At 40.3% G+C, this 21,670-nt stretch overlaps 1 protein-coding gene and 1 pseudogene across 4 annotated transcripts in view; both read left to right on the top strand.

Annotated features, from left to right (window-relative positions):
• The first annotated feature begins 4,567 nt into the window (after positions 1-4,567).
• LOC110497762 (ankyrin repeat domain-containing protein 13C) overlaps positions 4,568-21,670 on the top strand; it is a 61,928-nt gene continuing 44,825 nt past the window's right edge. For 2 of the 4 annotated variants that reach the window (XM_021574242.3, XM_021574151.3), the window contains exons 1-2: positions 7,664-8,457; positions 10,286-10,327. In XM_021574242.3, coding sequence (XP_021429917.1) covers positions 8,082-8,457; positions 10,286-10,327 — 418 coding nt within the window. In that variant the 5' untranslated portion in view covers positions 7,664-8,081. Of the gene's footprint in view, positions 4,670-6,362; positions 6,508-7,663; positions 8,458-10,285; positions 10,328-21,670 lie in introns of those variants that run through there. The other 2 variants (XM_090197041.1, XM_090197085.1) reach the window with 2 other exon arrangements.
• On the top strand, positions 15,068-16,659 carry LOC149985430 (uncharacterized; annotated as a pseudogene).

The following is a 21,670-nucleotide window of genomic DNA, read 5'->3' as shown; positions in this document are numbered from 1 at the left end:
TATCATCAGTGTCACGCCCTGGTCTAAGTATTTTGTGTTTATCTTCATGTATTGGGTCAGGCCAGGGTGTGGCATGGGGTTTTTGTATTGTGGTGTGTTTTGTCTTGGGGTTTTGGTGTTGGTATTGGGATTGTAGTTTAGTGGGGTATCTAGCAAAGTCTATGGCTGTCTGGAGTGGTTCTCAATCAGAGGCAGGTGTTTAGCGTTGTCTCTGATTGGGAACCATATTTAGGCAGCCATATTCTTTGAGTGTTTCGTGGGTGATTGTCCTTAGTGTCTTTGGTCCTGTCGCTGTGTTAGTTTACGCAAGTATAGGCTGTTTCGGTTTTCGTTACGTTTGTTACGTTATTTGTTTTGTAGTGTTTATAATTGATTCGTGTTTTACATTTGTTTATTAAACATGGATCGCAATCTACACGCTGCATTTTGGTCCGACTCTCCTTCACCACAAGAAAGCCGTTACAATCAGCCAGTTGACATAGTTTAAATTCCTTGCCAAGTGCTGAAACACCTTAAATTCCCTTTCTTGATATGAAGAGCCATAATTTGAGTAACCAATAAAAATAAAAATTGACTAATTGGGCAGCCCTGCCTAATGCCACGGCCAATATCAAATCTTTGGGATGTCCCAGGACCTATTGTCCTTAAGGCTTTTAATAGTCTTTTACCTCAATTTCTGATAACTCACATCACAAAAATCCCTTAAATCATTATCTATCTTCTTAGCAATGTTTGCTACATTGTCTAAGAAAATATCCATATTGGAAGTTGGCTGACGTATACAGATTCTGATAAAACTGGGCAACATGCTGAGAGATTTCTTTTAGATTTTCATTGGGAGTATTATTAATTTACATATGGAAGTCTTTTCTCCGAGCCCTTTTTTCTAAATGAAAGAAATATTTTGTATTCGTTTCTCCCTCTTCGTCTTGATCTTACAAACACTCCCCAGCCTTTTCCTCGTAGATACAGTCTAACTGCATTTGCAATGATGATAGCTCCAGTAATTCCTGATTAGTTAGTTCAATTGTTTTAGTATAATCCATTATTTCCTTTATGATGTCATATTCTTTTTCTTGGCATGAGCAATTTCTATCCCCATTAAAATAGCCAAAAGCCTTATATCAAATTTCCTTAGCTCCCAGTAAATTCCAAACGTATTCATAACACAGGCACAATTCCAGTATATCAATCATTCCTGGTACTTCCTTCTTAAAAACTTAATTCTCTAGTAATGTTTTGTTCATTTTCCAGTAACCTTTACTAACTTTTTTTGTTGACAAACCATGCATATGTATCTTTATTGAGATCCCTTTGTGGTCTGTTAAAATCAAATGGTTCAATCGAGACTGTATCAACCTTGTCAGCCATATCTTCAGATATCAGTCAGAAATCAATACGGGATTGTATAGATAAATCTTTGGTACTCCATGTAAACATAATCTTTTCTGGGTTCTTATGTCTCCAAATATCTAGAACACCTAACCGTAGACATATATTCCTTCTCACAAACATACAGTGCCTTGCGAAAGTATTCGGCCCCCTTGAACTTTTCGACCTTTTGACACATTTCAGGCTTCAAACATAAAGATATAAAAATGTATTTTTTTTGTGAAGAATCAACAACAAGTGGGACACAATCATGAAGTGGAATGACATTTATTGGATATTTCAAACTTTTTTAACAAATCAAAAACTGAAGAATTGGGCGTGCAAAATTATTCAGACCCCTTAAGTTAATACTTTGTAGCGCCACCTTCTGCTGCGATTACAGCTGTAAGTCGCTTGGGGTATGTCTCTATCAGTTTTGCACATCGAGAGACTGACATTTTTTCCCATTCCTCCTTGCAAAACAGCTCGAGCTCAGTGAGGTTGGATGGAGAGCATTTGTGAACAGCAGTTTTCAGTTCTTTCCACAGATTCTCGATTGGATTCAGGTCTGGACTTTGACTTGGCCATTCTAACACCTGGATATGTTTATTTTTGAACCATTCCATTGTAGATTTTGCTTTATGTTTTGGATCATTGTCTTGTTGGAAGACAAATCTCCGTCCCAGTCTCAGGTCTTTTGCAGACTCCATCAGGTTTTCTTCCAGAATGGTCCTGTATTTGGCTCCATCCATCTTCCCATCAATTTTAACCATCTTCCTTGTCCCTGCTGAAGAAAAGCAGGCCCAAACAATGATGCTGCCACCACCATGTTTGACAGTGGGGATGGTGTGTTCAGGGTGATGAGCTGTGTTGCTTTTACGCCAAACATAACGTTTTGCATTGTTGCCAAAAAGTTCAATTTTGGTTTCATCTGACCAGAGAACCTTCTTCCACATGTTTGGTGTGTCTCCCAGGTGGCTTGTGGCAAACTTTAAACAACACTTTTTATGGATATCTTTAAGAAATGGCTTTCTTCTTGCCACTCTTCCATAAAGGCCAGATTTGTGCAATATACGACTGATTGTTGTCCTATGGACAGAGTCTCCCACCTCAGCTGTAGATCTCTACAGTTCATCCAGAGTGATCATGGGCCTCTTGGCTGCATCGCTGATCAGTCTTCTCCTTGTATGAGCTGAAAGTTTAGAGGGACGGCCAGGTCTTGGTAGATTTGCAGTGGTCTGATACTCCTTCCATTTCAATATTATCGCTTGCACAGTGCTCCTTGGGATGTTTAAAGCTTGGGAAATATTTTTGTATCCAAATCCGGCTTTAAACTTCTTCACAACAGTATCTCGGACCTGCCTGGTGTGTTCCTTGTTCTTCATGATGCTCTCTGCGCTTTTAACGAACCTCTGAGACTATCACAGTGCAGGTGCATTTATACTGAGACTTGATTACACACAGGTGGATTGTATTTATCATCATTAGTCATTTAGGTCAACATTGGATCATTCAGAGATCCTCACTGAACTTCTGGAGAGAGTTTGCTGCACTGAAAGTAAAGGGGCTGAATAATTTTGCATGCCCAATTTTTCAGTTTTGGATTTGTTAAAAAAGTTTGAAATATCCAATAAATGTCGTTCCACTTCATGATTGTGTCCCACTTGTTGTTGATTCTTCACAAAAAAATACAGTTTTATATCTTTATGTTTGAAGCCTGAAATGTGGCAAAAGGTCGCAAAGTTCAAGGGGGCCGAATAATTTCGCAAGGCACTGTAACTGCTATCCTTAGGAGGCCATCTATCTAGACTATCATGTAATACTGTATTAAAATCTCCACCCCATATTACTTTGACAAATGGAAATTTAGACATATTTTACTTATTTTCCTCTCAATGTCTCTAAATAAAATACAGTTACTTGACTTGTTATTGGAAGCATACGTATTTACAACAATGAATTGAACGTGGTTGACATCTACCAATAGTATAATCCATCTCCCTGTATTATCTGCTTCAAGACTCAATATATGACCCTTAAAGTTGCCTTTTAAAATAACGACATCTGCTGACCGATTAGTACCAAATGAAAACCAAATATCATTCCCCATTGACACTTCCAAAACGCAGTATCTGTGGAACAGGCATGAGTTTCTTGAATTAAATAAAAGTCGGCACTCTTACCCTTACCCTTACAATACAAAAATAAAGATTTCCTTTTCAAAATATTACGGATTCCCCTGTCATTAATAGAAAAAACAGAAATGGACATTTACTATCACAGTGACTATATGAAGAATATTAAACTTGTATAGGTTCACATGAATCGGGTTCTCACGAAAATAAAAGTTCTTACTAGTTGCAAATAAAAACAGTCATTTGCACCACTCAAGTGGTTGACCTATATTTATATATATTTTTATACAATTGCAAATAACATTGTACCATAGATTGGTAAAAACGAATAGCCATCAAGCTAACATTAAGTGTCATTGCGAATTTCCCTGCCATAAAAAAAATAGATATAAACTCAGTCCTGCACAACTCACTTGATAAGTCCAGCTGTCAACAAGCTAAGCGTCAGCGTGAATTTCCCTTCCATTATCAAAAGCCTTAGCTCCCGCAAAGTATGCACTTTTCCCTCCCTTCATTGCTCTCTCAATCATCGGCCACAGACGATTCCGAGCTTCTTTGTCAAATGCTGTCAGATCCTCCTTGAACCCCAGGTTGTTATTCTTTAAATAGTCATTTTTCTTTGCACTTTTCCATGTCATATCCCTCGCTGTCCTGGAGATGAATCTCATGATCACTGGTCGTGGTGGCTGGTTGTTTTCCCCATCTCTCTCAGCCTACCCAGGCGGTGCACTACATCCAGAGAACCTGCAACATTTCGCTCTTCCTCCGGGACTATTGCCCTGCAAAATGTCCTTCACTCTTGCTCTGATGTTCTCGTCAGATTTTTCTGCTATTCCATAAATTCGAAGATTCCATCTCCGACTATACCGGTCATTCTCATTTACCTTTGACTCCATTTCAGTGAGTTTCTTCTCCTGCTTTGCAACCTGAATTTTCAATGTTGCGTTCTGCTGCTTCAGAGTTATTATTTCCTCAGCATTGAAATCAATCGATTTCTTCAGGTTAACAATAGTGATAGTGTTCTTTTTCATCAAATTCATGATGTCATCTGCGCTCTCTTTGATTTTAGCCGTGAGGATGCGGACGATGTTGTCCTGTAGCTGGCTCATTGATGGTTCACTTCTCAGCTTCTTTGGAAATTGCTCCTTGGTTGGGGTATTCGGGTATGAGTCGCATTCACCCCCTTTTTTTACACTGCAAGCATACGAGTGAGTTTCAACAATGCCTATTTTCTCCTTGGAAGTTTCAACATCCATTATCTCAGCAACAGTTTGGTCATGTCCTGATTGTATGCTACTAGCTATGAAGACGTTAGCAGGCTAACTTAACTACACACGCTGAAACTTTTCGATAGCTGGCTTTTTCGTTAGAAATTGTCAACATATATTTCAATGGTTTGATTAATGACAAAATTATTCAAAATAGCTGCATTGTATGGTTAGATATATATATATATATATATATATATATATATAAAAATGCAACTGCAGTCTAAAACTATAAACTTTGTGAGAAAACCCTAAAATTGTTCCTCAACTAGAAACGTTACACCCTCTCATGTCGCCATCTTGAGCGCCCCCGCTGGCAGGATTTTCTCTCGCCACGCCAACATTACGTACAATTTATGTAGTTTGTTCATAGTTTGAACATAGTCTAAAATGTACACCACCAGTTGTGTGTATTGAAGACAGCTGTGTGTATTTTTTCCACATACATATTTTCAGTTGAATGTAAAACACGAGAAACAGAAACAGGAGAGTTATTATAAACACATTTGTATGTTTGTCTTAGTACATAAAAAGCAAAATATTGCAAAAAAAATAACAACAATGACACTCCCATTGATGCTATGAGGGAGAGTCGAGATGTTGCTGTGATAAAAATAAACGTTTCTCTATCACACTAACTATTTCCACTCCTGTGACACAGGGGGAGACAGTGTGCTATGTTGTTCAGTCCCTGTGTTAGTCAAGACAGTTTGACTATAAAAAGTAACATTTCGAAATGTGTAAATCCACAGTCCTTCTAGTATCTGTGCCATTGTAGCGTCTGTGACAGCATGGGCAGCGCTATTGAGGCAATCTCCATTTTGAAGTAACCCTTAATGTTTGTCACAGTTATTTTGTTGTTGAATGGTAAAGAAGGCAATCTATCCAAGTAAGCATAGACAGGTTTTAATTGATATTGATTGAAAATCAAACAAAAAGGCAAAGAAATTGGTTAAAAGGATTAAAATAGCTAATGAATCCAAAGGTAAATCCACAACAGAAAACCAATATAAGCAATATTTAGATTTGAAATATGTATCTCTAGATGTCTTCCAAGCAGGTATCTATCACCTTTTCTAATTAGCCCATTCATAGACGCTAACTACCTTTAGCTCTATTCATGAAGGCATCTTCTAACCAGGGCATAGCCAGAATAGATTCTAAACCTACACTTGTGTACAGCTACACTGGGATAGGATAGGCTTCCACATGTGTTTGAGCACGCTAGATGGCTAAATAGCACAGGGAGTCACCTCTGACTTACATTTGTCTTCTTTAAACAAGTGCTGTAACATGGAGATATGGCCGTGTCGGAACCCTAACCCTATAAAGGCATGCAGTAATTTAACCTTTTAATTTGTTATTCTTGTTCTTGCTAATAAGAAAAATATGTTCCTTAGGTTTCCAAAACCGTACTGCAAGGCATGTTATTGTTCAGACCGAACTACTACACAAGAAGATTGAAATACTGCTAGTTATTTAGCAGTTATTCAGTCTTGTCAGTGTAACAGTTGGGATAATGGGACAATTCTGAGTACAACGCCCGATTGAGGTACATTTTCTGAGCCATATCTCCTGCAGGCGCTGTAGTTTCTTAATCTAAACAGGAAGTCTGTCTGACCTCGGTGCAGCTGTAAACAAGTGTGGAGTCGTAATCTATTCTGGCTAGCCGGGGGAGTTTTGTTAAGAGTTTGTTTAATTCAGAGGGTGAATGGGCAAGACAAAATATTAAGGTGAGTTTTAATGGTATATGGTAGTAGGTGCCAGGCGCACAGCAATGCTGTTTGGTTTTTCATTCTCAACAGTTTCCCATATGTATAAAGAACGGTCCACCACCCAATTGACATTCAGCCAATTTGACACAACTGTGAGAAGCATTGAAGTCAACATGGGCCCACATCCCTGGGGAACACTTTTGACACCTTTCTTTCGACACCATAATGTTTTGTACACTCAGTGTATTTTATATCTGCATCAGAATGGAAAGTTGATTGACTGACCATGAAGGGTAAGCAAATCTATAAACTCTTGATCTGTGCTATGATGACACAATGAGATATGACAATCGACTCAATCCAAGTGTTGTAACTATTTACTTTATGAATAATGCTAGAATTTGACTTGTAGTACAACTTGAGAACTTATTGTAGCCTAAATGAGCATACTAGTAGCCAATCAGTTAACCCACTGTTCCCTGGGCACCGAATACTTGGATGTCGATTATGGCAGCCTCCACACCTCTCTGATTTAGAGTGGTTGGGCTAAATGCAGAAGACACATTTCAGTTGAATTGCATTCAGTTGTAACACTGACTAGGTATCCCCCTTTCCTTTACCATTTAATTAGTAATTGTAACATAATTGATTGTAGGCGTGTACATTAGTAGCCAATCCATTTAATGAGAAGTAACATTGTAGCTATTGGGTTGTAATATCCCCTAATGCAACACCAGAGAATGTAACAACCAATAATGTATATTAACTTAACACCCCCTGGCAATGTAGCTGAGGAACAATCAACTCCGTTTTCTTAAATGGAGGCGGAGTTGACTTTTGATAACTATTCGCGTGAAATGCTTGCAACAACATTGAGTCACCATCAGTCGATAATTGTAAAAATTAATCTGTTTACATAGTATGTCCAAGGCCACTACGTTTCCATTTGAGCAACACAAAATAGGAACAAGTCGGTGGTTGTATTCGATAAAAGTATTTATTAAAAGTATGAATTCAGCACCCCATGGAAGGACCGCGGTTGTACAAGACAAACATATGTACACATTTTTTTTTAGAATAGCATTTGTTAGAATATATATATTTTTTTACAAGTATTGACTAATGGTGACTCAATGTTGTTGTTAGCAAATCACGTGACCAGTTATCGAAACTCAACTCCGCCCGAGATACGCCTCGATAGAGAACGGTGTGGAGCATAGTTGAGCGTTCCTCAACTACATATACTGTAACCTTTGAAAACTCTCGCGATACTACTGGCGGAAGATGGCAGATGAATCTTCCGTACTAGTCAAATGATGCACTCTGTAGGAGCCGCTAATGTAGGGACAGTTTCGGTTATGAGAAAAGGGGACATAGTTGTAGTTACTTAGTTATTGCGGAGTATTTGTTACCCTTTTTAAATTTCATTCTTTCCTTTTATTCGTTGAATAATATCGGATTTTCATGCTGTGCAATTTACAGATTTTGGGTGATCTAGACTACCACTGGCATTTTTGCCAGCGAAATACATATATTTGCACAGAGGGTCATCGTCAACGGCACCCTCTCCTCCGCTGTCAATTGTTTAGAAAATGACAGGAGAAAAGATCCGCTCCCTCCGCAAGGATCATAAACCGAGCAAAGAAGAGGATTTACTGGAACCGGACGAAGAGGCTGCAACTGGGACATTTACTTCAACTAAGACAAATAAGGGCAAAGCAAGTAAAATCTTTAATCACAAGTTGGTTAAATCTCCATCGACACAGCAGCAACATCAGAATCAGCAATCGCAGATAAATGCAAACACTAACACATTGTCAACCGCCGACGTTATCGAGGATAACAACAAAAACCCTGTAATCAGAACCGGGGAAGGCTTTCCAGTCCATGAATGTGTATTCAAAGGGGATGTCCGAAGCTTATCCTCGCTCATTCGAACTCAGAATATTGCTCAGAAAGATCTCCATGGTAAGAATCGTATGGCTCCCTATCTATGTTCCAAACTAGCCTATTTGACCCAGGCAATACCGGTACCGTGGGCATTTATCGTTTCATCTTATTTTCAGCTGACTAAATTATAAATTTAAACACGCTTTGTAGACGAGTTTGTGTCTTCCAAGCTTGGTTTTCATCATTTATTTTTGGGGTGGTTGACATTGCTCTACCATTTCCCTCAGGCCAACACCTTGGGATGACCATTTTCCAAATTCCCAACGCTGCAGGGCAAGGCCCACCCAGCCCAGCTCGTAGTTGTTCTTATTGGAAGTTGTTCTTAAGGAATGGATAGGTGAGGACAACAACAACCTATACAATGATCGAAAAAAAGCATCCATTAATGAGATTGACAGCTTCCCTGAAGTATGGCCAATCTCACGCCGGTTCAAAGACTAACAGAAATCTGACCCAGGCACACCTAATGCAAATCAAACAGCAATATCTGAATTTGACTGATATCACATGCTAGCTAGGCTAAATTAGTGTAGTGTTTTTATTTAGGCTATGGAAGATATGGGAATTCCTCTAGTGCTGATATTCAATTTGGCCTACTGTGGTAGTGTCAGTATGGTGAGTCTGTTGATTATGTTTTGGACCATATCCATTTGAGCATGACCAGGAACTTGATCAGTCTCCACTGTTTACTCACAGCACATTTTATGTGATGCAGGCTGCTATAGGGCTGGTTCTACATCCCCTTGTGCATGGCAAGGCTATCCCAGTTCAAGTGGACTGGTCCATGTTGACCTCCCATAGTGTATTGTTTCACATTGTTTATTAAAGGTGTATAAGATTATTATTGCAGAATCTCTAAACCAACCTGAAGTTATGTGGCGTCTGAAAATAAGCAGACTGAGACTGAGGTATCTGCCAGTATTGAACACTCCCCTTTCTCATCTGAGAACCTCAGCTGGGCCTAGGCCCTCTATGAAGTTTGTCACATCAGGGCTACTGGGAGGCCTGTTATACTGTAGATGCCTGCCATGTGGCCACCCTGTCTACTGGAAGAAGCTATGGGGATGGGTTTTTAGCTTTCTCAGTAGGATTCTACTTGTGCATATTCAGACCTTTGCTCATGCTGTCAGTGTTTGTGGCTTTTCTTCATTAGGGTACCTTTTGTTTGTCTACATGTTTATTTCTTTGGTGTAGGCTATGTGGGAACCTTTAAGTGTACAGTATTGTAATAATATTATAAGGTTAACTTTAAAACAGGTGCCATTTGTGCCTGTCTACACTATATTCTCTGAGACTGACCACACACACACATACATACACTACCCTTCTTCTATATGATTAAGATTGCATTAAAACAGGCAGCCCAATTCTGATCTTTAATATAATTGGTCTTTTGACCAGTCACATCAGATCTTTTCAAATCTGATCTTTTTCCGAGCTGATCTGATTGATCAAAAGACTAATTAGTGAAAAAAATATCAGAATTTGTCTGGCTGTGTAAATGCAGCCTTAGTGGATTACTGCTTTACCAAATACAGCAGTTTTTCCAAGGTTCAATTCCATATTGGTTAGGCTATGTAAATAATGGGCATGGGAATTGATAGGATATTTCGAGTGTCTGTTTGCAGGCCTATCTGTAACACACAGTCTAAGCTGGTGGAGAATGGCTCATAATAATGGCCGGAACAGAGCAAATGGAATGGCATCGAACACCTGGAAACCATGTTTGATCCATTTGATACTATTCCACTGATTACGTTCCAGTCATTACCACAAGGCTGTTCTCCCCAATTAAGGTGCCACCAACCTCCTGTGGTCTAAACTGTATTTTCTTTGTCCTCTTCAGGAAACACACCCCTACACCTCGCTGTCATGATGGGTCACAAAGGTGAGTAGTGCACAGGTTCCATTAGGGTGTGTGTGTATGGTCAGTGTCTTGTCTGGCATGAAGGCCTAGGTTTCTGACGTGTGTGTTTGTCTGGTCCTGAATCCCTTTGTGGAGGGTAAAGTGCTATAGACGTTTGCCACCAATCGCAGTTCTCCCGAGTCAAACCACAAAAGGCAGGATGCTCATGCATTTCTAAACAGGAGCTTATGGATTTATAACTGACCAAAATAGGTTTGCACAGGCAACCCCTTTTTAATGGACTTTCCTTCAGACTAAAACCTCTAAAGTGGACTCTGTGCTAGAACGGACTGTCTCGACAATAGTGAAGATTGCATAATTTCTATTGAATCTAAGGCTGCACAAAAGAGGCTATGCATTGCTCCTTATCTATGATTGAGATGGATACATGTTGGACAGTTTGCCCACACATACCCTGACAGATGGAACTTGGCAGTGAGGATGATTAGCAGTACGAATGACTAGAGATTTTTCTTTCCTAAATTTAATCTGCTATGACTGCTATGCATCCTTGCAGATCATTAATGTTAATTAATCAGTACGTTGGTCTTTTTGTGCTGTGTTAAGTTGTATTGGCTTTACTAGAAACATGCTTCTGCGTAAAATATTCATGCAATGCCCCTTTTGTGACTAGATGCCTACATTTCATTTCACTGGGAGACTACAGTACATGCTATTAAAAGATTTATGCATTTTTTAGGGGGCTTTCAGTGAACTATCCAGGCGTATGTTCCTTGTGTGCCGTTCACTGCTTGTTTGTCAGATGTAAACACAACTGAATTGAAACTACATGGAAATCTAATTTCCACTACATATAGGTACCGTTTATCACTATTTTGCTTGCTACCCAACTGAGAGTGTAGTGGTTGAATTGATTGTAGTAATGCGTTAGCCTATCCCTAGCTTATGACCCCGCCCTATCCTCTAGAGATGTATTGGCTAGACACGCGATAGCAGCAACATGAGCTCATATTGTGGGTGTGGTCCTCCCTATTGGGATTTCTGTTTGGAAGGAGACACTGTACTGCGTTGTGTGTGTGCTAGTCTTTATAACGTACAGTAAAGCAGTGGTTCCCAACCTTTGCTCTGCCCAGAGTACGCCTGAAGTACCCCCTCATGTGCATTTTACCAGTAAGCCTATGGTCTCATGAGTCTTCTCAAGTATCCCCTGTGGATAGGCCCCTAGGGGTCCTTGTACCCCTGGTTGGGAATCACTGCAGTAAAGGATGGCCTGTTTGTGATAAGGAGCTGGATGTCGACACTTAATTGTGACTAGGGGGCAGTATTTTCATTTTTGGAAAAAAAACATTCCCATAATAAATGGGATATTTTGTCAGGACAAGATGCTAGAATATGCATATAATTGACAGCTTAGGATAGAAAACACTCTAAAGTTTCCAAAACTGTAAAAATATTGTCTGTGAGTATAACATAACTGATGTTGCAGGAGAAAGCCTGAGAAAAATCCAAACAGGATTTTATAGAAGGCTCTTCGTTCCTATGCGTCCCTATTGAGCAATGAATGGGCTATCAACCAGATTACTTTTTCTATGGCTTCCCTAATGTGGCTAGTGTCACAATACATAGTTTCAAGCTTTTATTTTGAAAAATGAGCCTGAACATCAACATTGCGTCAGTGGTCAGCTGAAGTCTCTCATAGTGTTTTGTGCGTAAAGGACAAATGCGGCCATTGTTTCTCTCTCTCCTACTAAGAAGCCACCAGTCCCGGTTGATATATTATCGAATAGATATTTGAAAAACACCTTGAGGATTGATTATAAACAACGTTTGCCATGTTTCTGTCGATATTATGGGGCTAATTATGAATATTTTTCGCCGTTTTCGTGACTGCAATTTCCGGGCGATTTCTCAGCCAAACGTGAAGAACAAACGGAGCTATTTCGCCTACAAAATAACATTTGCTATCTAACTGGGAGTCTCGTGAGTGAAAACATCCGAAGCTCATCAAAGGTAAACGATTTAATTTGATTGCTTTTCTGATTTCCGTGACCAAGTTACCTGCTGCTAGCTGGACAAAATGCTATGCTAGGCTATCGATAAACTTACACAAATGCTTGTCTAGCTTTGGCTGTAAAGCATATTTTGAAAATCTGAGATGTCAGGGTGATTAACAAAAGGCTAAGCTGTGTCTCAATATATTTCATTTGTGATTTTCATGAATAGGAATATTTATGTCTGTTGCGTTATGCTAATTAGTGTCAGATGATGACAACGGTCCCGTTCACGGGATGGGGTGTCACTAGAGGTTAATACATGGAGTGTGACCTCTTCTTCCTGCACTGTAGAATCATGATGAATACTAGTGAGAGTCCGTGGGAAGGACTTTAGGATACATGTTTGATACTGAAGATTGTGTAGTATGTCTGAAGAGTCAGATCTGTACTGTTGATCAAGCCCATGTCTGTACTGTTGCAGATGTTTGTTTAGATATCAGTATCTACAGTTCCTTTTTCTCCCCTCTCTACACCTCATAAAGCTACGGGCTGAATCCTGAATGCGGCATAATACTGGATGGGTTTGAGGATTCCCCTATTTGGCATACAGCAACAGAACATCACTGACCTGCGTATATATCTGTCAGTTGTTAGGGGTGGTGTTTGTTTGGCACCCTGTCCTGTTGTGTCTCCTGTCCAGTTGTGCTTTGCTTGCCCAGAGAGACACAATGACAGGCCACCTCAAAAGGATTTGTGAGATCCAGGATAACGAGTTGCGTGTTTGGTACCAAGGTACCAGGTTGAGCCTGTCCATAGCCAGTGAAATCTGACACGCAAGTGCATCATATCTTAAGCACACTAAAAAGGAAAGTTTTCACAAAACAGAGAAAGGCCCTCAGGATCAGGAAGCAGTAAAGCTCAGTCTGTATTTAGAAGACTGATGAGAAAGCCCAAATATTAGTTAGGCTAATTTATTAAGAAGTGCAACCAATAAATGGTGCAACCTCACTCCTGTAAGAGATGATGGAGAGAAAGAAAGACATAGGGGAGTGAATGAGCAAGCCATTTGGGGATGTGCCTGGCTCTAGTCTGAAATGGGCTGACATTTACAGCCCTGGGTGGTTCTGACAAGTGCCCCATCTGCAGCCAACGCACGTACTGAAGCGTGCGGCAATCAGATTAGTACAACTTTTCCGGCCCCGTCCTCTCCGCCCTCCTGTCACTGGTGTGTTTTGGGCAGAGCCCCACTGCCTCTGTACGCACGCACGCACTCTGCTGAGCTGACCAGATTGTTGATGGAGACTTTCTTTTATCAATAGTTTCACAGCTGCTGTCTGTATGTTTGATGGATTTGGACTGTAGAGGTAATCTGTTGCTAATTGGCTATCAATTATGTTTTGAGGCAGTATTTTGGTATGATATGTATTAGAAGTGAAATGTTCATGGTGTGTTGAAGTTCAATCAATGGACAGATAATGGACAGAAACTCCCTCACACTGCGCTTGGAAAGAAACACCATCACACTGCGCTTGGAAAGAAACTCCCTCACGCTGCGCTTGGAAAGAAACTCCCTCACGCTGCGCCTGGAAAGAAACACCATCACACTGCGTTTGGAAAGAAAATCCCTCACGCTGCGTTTGGAAAGAAACTCCCTCACGCTGCGTTTGGAAAGAAACTCCCTCACGCTGCGTTTGGAAAGAAACTCCCTCACGCTGCGTTTGGAAAGAAACTCCCTCACACTGCGCTTGGAAAGAAACTCCCTCACACTGCGCTTGGAAAGAAACTCCCTCACACTGCGTTTGGAAAGAAACTCCCTCACACTGCGTTTGGAAAGAAACACCCTCACACTGCGTTTGGAAAGAAACACCCTCACACTGCGTTTGGAAAGAAACACCCTCACACTGCGTTTGGAAAGAAACACCCTCACACTGCGTTTGGAAAGAAACTCCCTCACACTGCGTTTGGAAAGAAACACCCTCACACTGCGTTTGGAAAGAAACAAACTCCATCACTACTGGGGTTGCAAAGGGTCGGAAACTTTCCGGTAAATCCATTGGAAGTTAAACTCCGGAATTTGGGGAATTTTGCTTAAATTCATTAAAGAAGTTAGCTTATAGCAGTGAACCTTTTTTCATGGGATACACAGGGCAGTTCTAGGTCATGTGGCATATTTTGGTTAAACTGTCCCAAATTCAATGGAATTGCAACCCTCTGCATGCACAGTGCACTCTTTCATCACATGTACAGCTGATTCTCAAGATCTTGAGGACTACATCCTTTCTGGTAATTTTTGATTACAATACTGGGTGGGGTGAATATATTTTTACGTCATACATGCTTTTTTTGTTCACTAGTAAATAGTAGCCTACAGCAAAGTGTGTTTAAATCATTTCTAACTTGTTAACAATTTCTGCTAGTTAGTTTTTGCTACCACATGGGTTTTAGCTTGTTTGAGCCTGCTAACTGAGTGTTAATTCACCTGTTGACATACATGTTTCATTTTAAAACATGTATCTTACAAAGGAGTTGTTTAATCTAACTGCTTAACTATATATCTGTACATGGAGTTGTATTTGTTTTTTTTCCTAATCTTTAAAGGAAAATGCCACGGGCACTATCTGATGTGTGGTGACATTTCACTGCAGCTAATGTAGATGGAAAAGCTCTGTACATTTGCAAATTCTGTGCCAAATCATATGTGAAGAATGCAACAAAGATGCAGAATCATCTGGTCAAGTGCATAAAGTTCCCTCAGCGCTCACAACAAGCAACCTCTGACAAAAGTCCCTCAACTTCTATTTGAGGTGAAAATTATGAAACAGACACCTTATCGATAACAACAGCTCATGGTCCTCCTGGAATCAACGCTTTTTTGACACAATGGAGGAACGTAGTCAGAGAAATGCTGATGAATGTCTTTCCCGATCTGTGAATGCAACTGGTTCACCTCTGATGCTCACAGGCAATGTGTATTGGAAGAGATTTCTGAATGTTCTTCGCCCAGCATACACCCCTCCAATCAGACATGCTTTATCTACTCATTTGCTAGATGCAGAGTTCAAGTGAAGGTCAAGCAAATCATAGAGAAAGCAGACTGTATTGCTATCATCTCTGATGGGTGGTTGAATGTTCATGTGCAAGGAATAATTAACTACATCATCTCCACCCCTCAACCAGTATTCTACAAGAGCACAGACACAAGGGACAACAGACACACCGGTCTCTACATTGCAGATGAGCTGGCAGTCATCAATGACCTTGGACCACAGAAGGTACTTGCACTGGTGACAGACAATGCTGCGAACATGAAGGCTGCTTGGTCTAAAGTGGAGGAGTCCTACCCTCACAGCACACCCATTGGCTGTGCTGCTCATGCATTGAATCTGCTCCTCAAGGACATCATGGCACTGAAAACAATGGATACACGCTACAAGAGAGCCAAGGAAATGGTTTGGTATGTGAAGCTTCATCAAGTTATAGCAGCAATCTACCTCACCAAGAAAAGTGAGAAGAATAAGAGCACCACATTGAAGCTGCCCAGCAACACCCGTTGGGGTGGTATTGTCATAGTGTTTGACAGTCTCCTGGAGTGGAAGGAGTCTCTCCAAGAAATGGCCATATCACAGTCTGCCGACATGGACAGCCCCATCAAAAGGATCCTCCTGGATTATGTATTTTGAGAGAAAGTGGTAAGCAGCCTGAAACCTATAGCAATAGCCATTGCACGTATTAAGGGAGACCATGCCATCCGGTCTGATGTGCAGACTGTGCTTGCATATGTAAGAGAATAAATCCATACTGCCCTGCCCACTTCACTGTTGCTCCAAGCAGAAGAAACTGCAGTTCTGAAATACATCAAAAAGTGTGAAGACTTCTGCCCGAAGCTCATATACGTTGTAGCGTACATTTTGGACCTCCCTATCCTGTCTGGTGCAGAGATCAACAAGGCCTATGGTGTCATCACTACCGTGTCTCGCCACCTTGGCCTGGATGAGGATAAGGTTCTTGGCAGTCTGGTGAAGTACACTTCCAAGCAAAGGCTTTGGAATGGAGATGCAATATGGCAGTCGTGCCAACATATCTCATCAGCCACCTGCTGGAGGGGACTTTGTGGATCTGAAGCTCTTTCCCTGTTTCCTCCATCATCCTCCAAATCCCACCAACATCAGCCGCCTCAGTGCGCAACTGGTCCATGTTTGGGAACACACACACCAAAGCACGCAACAGGCTGACCAATAAAAGAGATGAAAAATTGGTGGCCATCCAGGCAAATATGAGGCTTTTTGAGCCTGATAACAAGCCGTCTTCAACCAGGTTGGAAAGTGACGGTGAAGATGAGGCGTCAGAGTCTGATGTTCAAGAGGTGGACATTAGAGGTTGACCGATTTATGATTTTTCAACGCCGATACCGATTATTGGAGGACCAAAAAAAGCTGATACCGATTAATCGGCCGATTTCTTTGTAATAATGACAATTACAACCATACTAAATGAACACTTATTTTAACTTAATATAATACATCAATAAAAAAAACAATTTAGCCTCAAATGAATAATGAAACATGTTCAATTTGGTTTAAATAATGCAAAAACTAAGTGTTGGAGAAGTTAAAGTGCAATATGTGCCATGTAAAAAAAGTTTGAGTTCCTTGCTCATACATATGAAAGTTGGTGGTTCCTTTTAACATGAGACTTCAATATTCCAAGGTAGAGGTTTTAGGTTGTAGTTAATATAGTATTTATAGGACTATTTCTCTCTATACCATTTGTATTTCATATACCTTTGACTATTGGATGTTCATATAGGCACTATAGTATTGCCAGAGTAACAGTATAGCTGCCGTCCCTCTCCTCGCCCCTACCTGGGCTCGAACCAGGAACACATCAACAACAGCCACACTCGAAGCAGCGTTACCCAACTCTCCACAAAATCCGCGGCCCTTTCAGAGCAAGGGGAACAACCACTCCAAGTCTCAGAGCGAGTGACATTTGAAACGCTATTAGCGTGCACCCCGCTAACTAGCTAGCCATTTCTCATCGGTTACACCAGCCATTAGGCTGATAGGCTTGAAGTCATAAACAGCGCTGTGCTTGCGAAGAGCTGCTGGCAAAACGCACTAAAGTGCTGTTTGAATGAATGCTTACGAGCCTGCTGCTGCCTACCACCTCTCAGTCAGACTGCTCTATCAAATCATAGACTTACAGTGCCTTGCGAAAGTATTCGGCCCCCTTGAACTTTGCGACCTTTTGCCACATTTCAGGCTTCAAACATAAAGATATAAAACTATTTTTTTGTGAAGAATCAACAACAAGTGGGACACAATCATGAAGTGGAACGACATTTATTGGATATTTCAAACCTTTTTAACAAATCATGAACTGAAAAATTGGGCGTGCAAAATTATTCAGCCCCTTTACTTTCAGTGCAGCAAACTGTGAGGATCTCTGAATGATCCAATGTTGACCTAAATGGCTAATGATGATAAATACAATCCACCTGTGTGTAATCAAGTCTCCGTATAATTGCACCTGCACTGTGATAGTCTCAGAGGTCCGTTAAAAGCGCAGAGAGCATCATGAAGAACAAGGAACACACCAGGCAGGTCCGAGATACTGTTGTGAAGAAGTTTAAAGCCGGATTTGGATACAAAAATATTTCCCAAGCTTTAAACATCCCAAGGAGCGCTGTGCAAGCGATAATATTGAAATGGAAGGAGTATCAGACCACTGCAAATCTACCAAGACCTGGCCGTCCCTCTAAACTTTCAGCTCATACAAGGAGAAGACTGATCAGAGATGCTGCCAAGAGACCCATGATCACTCTGGATGAACTGCAGAGATCTACAGCTGAGGTGGGAGACTGTCCATAGGACAACAATCAGTCGTATATTGCACAAATCTGGCCTTTATGGAAGAGTGGCAAGAAGAAAGCCATTTCTTAAAGATATCCATAAAAAGTGTAGGTTAAAGTTTGCCACAAGCCACCTGGGAGACACACCAAACGTGGAAGAAGGTTCTCTGGTCAGATGAAACCAAAATTTAACTTTTTGGCAACAATGCAAAACGTTATGTTTGGCGTAAAAGCAACACACCATCCCCACTGTCAAACATGGTGGTGGCAGCATCATGGTTTGGGCCTGCTTTTCTTCAGCAGGGACAGGGAAGATGGTTAAAATTGATGGGAAGATGGATGGAGCCAAATACAGGACCATTCTGGAAGAAAACCTGATGGAGTCTGCAAAAGGCCTGAGACTGGGACGGAGATTTGTCTTCCAACAAGACAATGATCCAAAACATAAAGCAAAATCTACAATGGAATGGTTCAAAAATAAACATATCCAGGTGTTAGAATGGCCAAGTCAAAGTCCAGACCTGAATCCAATCGAGAATCTGTAGAAAGAACTGAAAACTGCTGTTCACAAATGCTCTCCATCCAACCTCACTGAGCTCGAGCTGTTTTGCAAGGAGGAATGGGAAAAAATGTCAGTCTCTCGATGTGCAAAACTGATAGACATACCCCAAGCGACTTACAGCTGTAATCGCAGCAAAAGGTAGCGCTACAAAGTATTAACTTAAGGGGGCTGAATAATTTTGCACGCCCAATTTTTCAGTTTTTGATTTGTTAAAAAAGTTTGAAATATCCAATAAATGTCGTTCCACTTCATGATTGTGTCCCACTTGTTGTTGATTCTTCACAAAAAAATACAGTTTTATATCTTTATGTTTGAAGCCTGAAATGTGGCAAAAGGTCGCAAAGTTCAAGGGGGCCGAATACTTTCGCAAGGCACTGTAATTATAACATAACACACAGAAATACGAGCCTTTGGTCATTAATATGGTCGAATCCGGAAACTATCACTTGAAAACAAAACGTTTGTTATTTCAGTGAAATACGGAACCGTTCGGTATTTTATCTAACGGGTGGCATCCCTAAGTCTAAATATTCCTGTTACATTGCACAACCTTCAATGTTATGTCATAATTACGTAAAATTCTGGCAAATTAGTTCGCAATGAGCCAGGCTGCCCAAACGGTTGCATATACCCTGATATACCCTGAGAAGTGACACAATTTCACCTGGTTAATATTGCCTGCTAACCTGGATTTCTTTTAGCTAAATATGCATGTTTAAAAATATATACTTCTGTATATTGATTTTAAGAAAGGCATTGGTGTTTATGGTTAGGTACAGTCGTCCAACGATTGTGCTTTTTTCGCAAATGCGCTTTTGGTAAATCATCCCACAGCGTTGCATTGATTATATGCAACGCAGGACACGCTAGATAAACTAGTAATATAATCAATCATGTGTAGTTATAACTAGTAATTATGATTGATTGATTTGTTTTTTATAAGATAAGTTTAATGCTAGCTAGCAACTTACCTTGGCTTCTACTGCATTAATGTAATCAGGTGGTTAGAGCGTTGGACTAGTTAACTGTAAGGTTGCAAGATTGTATCCCCCGAGCTGACAAGATGAAAATCTGTCGTTCTGCCCCTGAACAAGGCAGTTAACCCACCATTCTTAGGCCGTCATTGAAAATAAGAATGTGTTCTTAACTGACTTGCCTAGTTAAATAAAGGTATATAAAAATAAAAAACGTGCCCAAAAATACCGATTTCTGATTGTTATGAACTTGAAATCGGCCCTAATTAATCGGCCATTCCGATTAGTCGGTCGACCTCTAGTGGACATTAAGGAGGTCCGGGGAGAAGACATGGAAGCCTGAGAGCAAGACAACCAAAGCTTTAGTTTCTAGACTATCACTTTACAAATGTATGTTGAAAACGTTTTTGGGAGATGTGATGGATCATTGGGGATCATTCAATATTCCCTTTTGTTGTTCAGTGAAATCATCCCATGTGAAGAGTCAACTCATTTAATTAAAGTTCAATTCGTAATTACATTTTTATGATTTTCTTTTCTATTGGAAAGATTTAATCATTTGCAATTATATTTACTTATGATAAGGTAAACGGTTTGTTTCTGTCTCCATATGATATGGTAAATATATACAATGAAAGATTCATCCTTGGTTATTAAACCTGCAGATAAGGGGGGGTGCTGTGGTTGTTTTAGACTATGAAAAATATAAAGAAGAAATTCAGAGACAACTCAGCAATGAAGGTGTCTATAGATAACTGAGTGTTGATCCCACACAGGTGTTCCAAATGTAAATATGCTCTAATCTGGAGCCCTATTAAACCACCTTATATCAAAACCTGAATAGAAATATCTTTGCTGCAAATGTGCCATACGTCCATGCCTGTACATTTTACCGAAATTACACAAACCTAAAATACAAGGCAATTATCCAGGCAGCCAAGTGGTTGCAGGAATAGGCTCAATGCTAGAGCCGTTGTCGAACTTTGTAGACTATTTTATTAAAACTCATGTGCAAGCATTGCCATCATATGTAAAAGACTAGACTTCATAAACAAGATTTCACCAATAACGGGTTTAACAGAAGACTGTATTTTGGTCACATTAGATATTGAGAATCTATATACCAGCATTCCCCATGTGGGAGGGCTGGCAGCCCTAGCTCACTATTTGGGAGACAGAGGTACTAACGAATATCAACCAACAACCTTTATTCTAATGCTGGCTGAATTTGTTTTGACTTATAACTATTTTAGGTGTGATGATGAATACTACCTACAAACAAATGGAACATTGATGGGCTTCACATTCGCTCCGAGTTATGCTAACCTTTATGTGGGTCTTTTTGAAGAACGTTTTGTTAATAATGAAAACGAAAATCAATTTTTGAATAAAGTCATGAAGTGGTATCGATATATTGACAAAAAAAATTGCATATGGGAAGGACCAGAAAAAGAGCTGTCAGATTTTATGGCACTACTTAATGACATTGTCCCTAATCTCAAATTCACTATTGAATGTGACACTCAACGTGTTCATTACCTCGATATGTGGATTGAGAAATTAAATGGAACCCTGTTTTACGGACAGAAATACTCTATTACAGGGAAACAGCTTCCACCCTGAGACATTAAAAAGAGGACATCCAAGATTCCAGTTTTTCAGACTGCGCTGTGTATGGCGATTACAGAAGATTACCTAGAAAAAGCAGCGGAGATGAGCATTAGGTTTCTAAGAAGAGGCTATTCGCCACAATGTGTGGAGGAAGCTCTTAATTTGGCATTGGGAAAAACACAAGATGAACTGTTACAAAAAGACCTGCAAAAGAACAACCCGTAATGTTCACAACCACATATACTTTGAACTCGCGAAAAGTGGGAGATGCGGTCAAGGAACTCTGGTATATTTGACCATCGGACCCAGCTTTGCCGGCTGAATTTAAAAATCCACCACCTATTGTGTATAGGAGAGGTCACAATTCACGCG

The sequence above is a fragment of the Oncorhynchus mykiss genome, chromosome 1, assembly GCF_057628025.1.
Source record: "Oncorhynchus mykiss isolate SJ-2025 chromosome 1, ASM5762802v1, whole genome shotgun sequence".
NCBI lineage: Eukaryota > Metazoa > Chordata > Actinopteri > Salmoniformes > Salmonidae > Oncorhynchus > Oncorhynchus mykiss.
The sequence above is the reverse complement of the archived record's forward strand: the minus strand, read 5'-3'. Positions and strand labels throughout refer to the sequence as shown.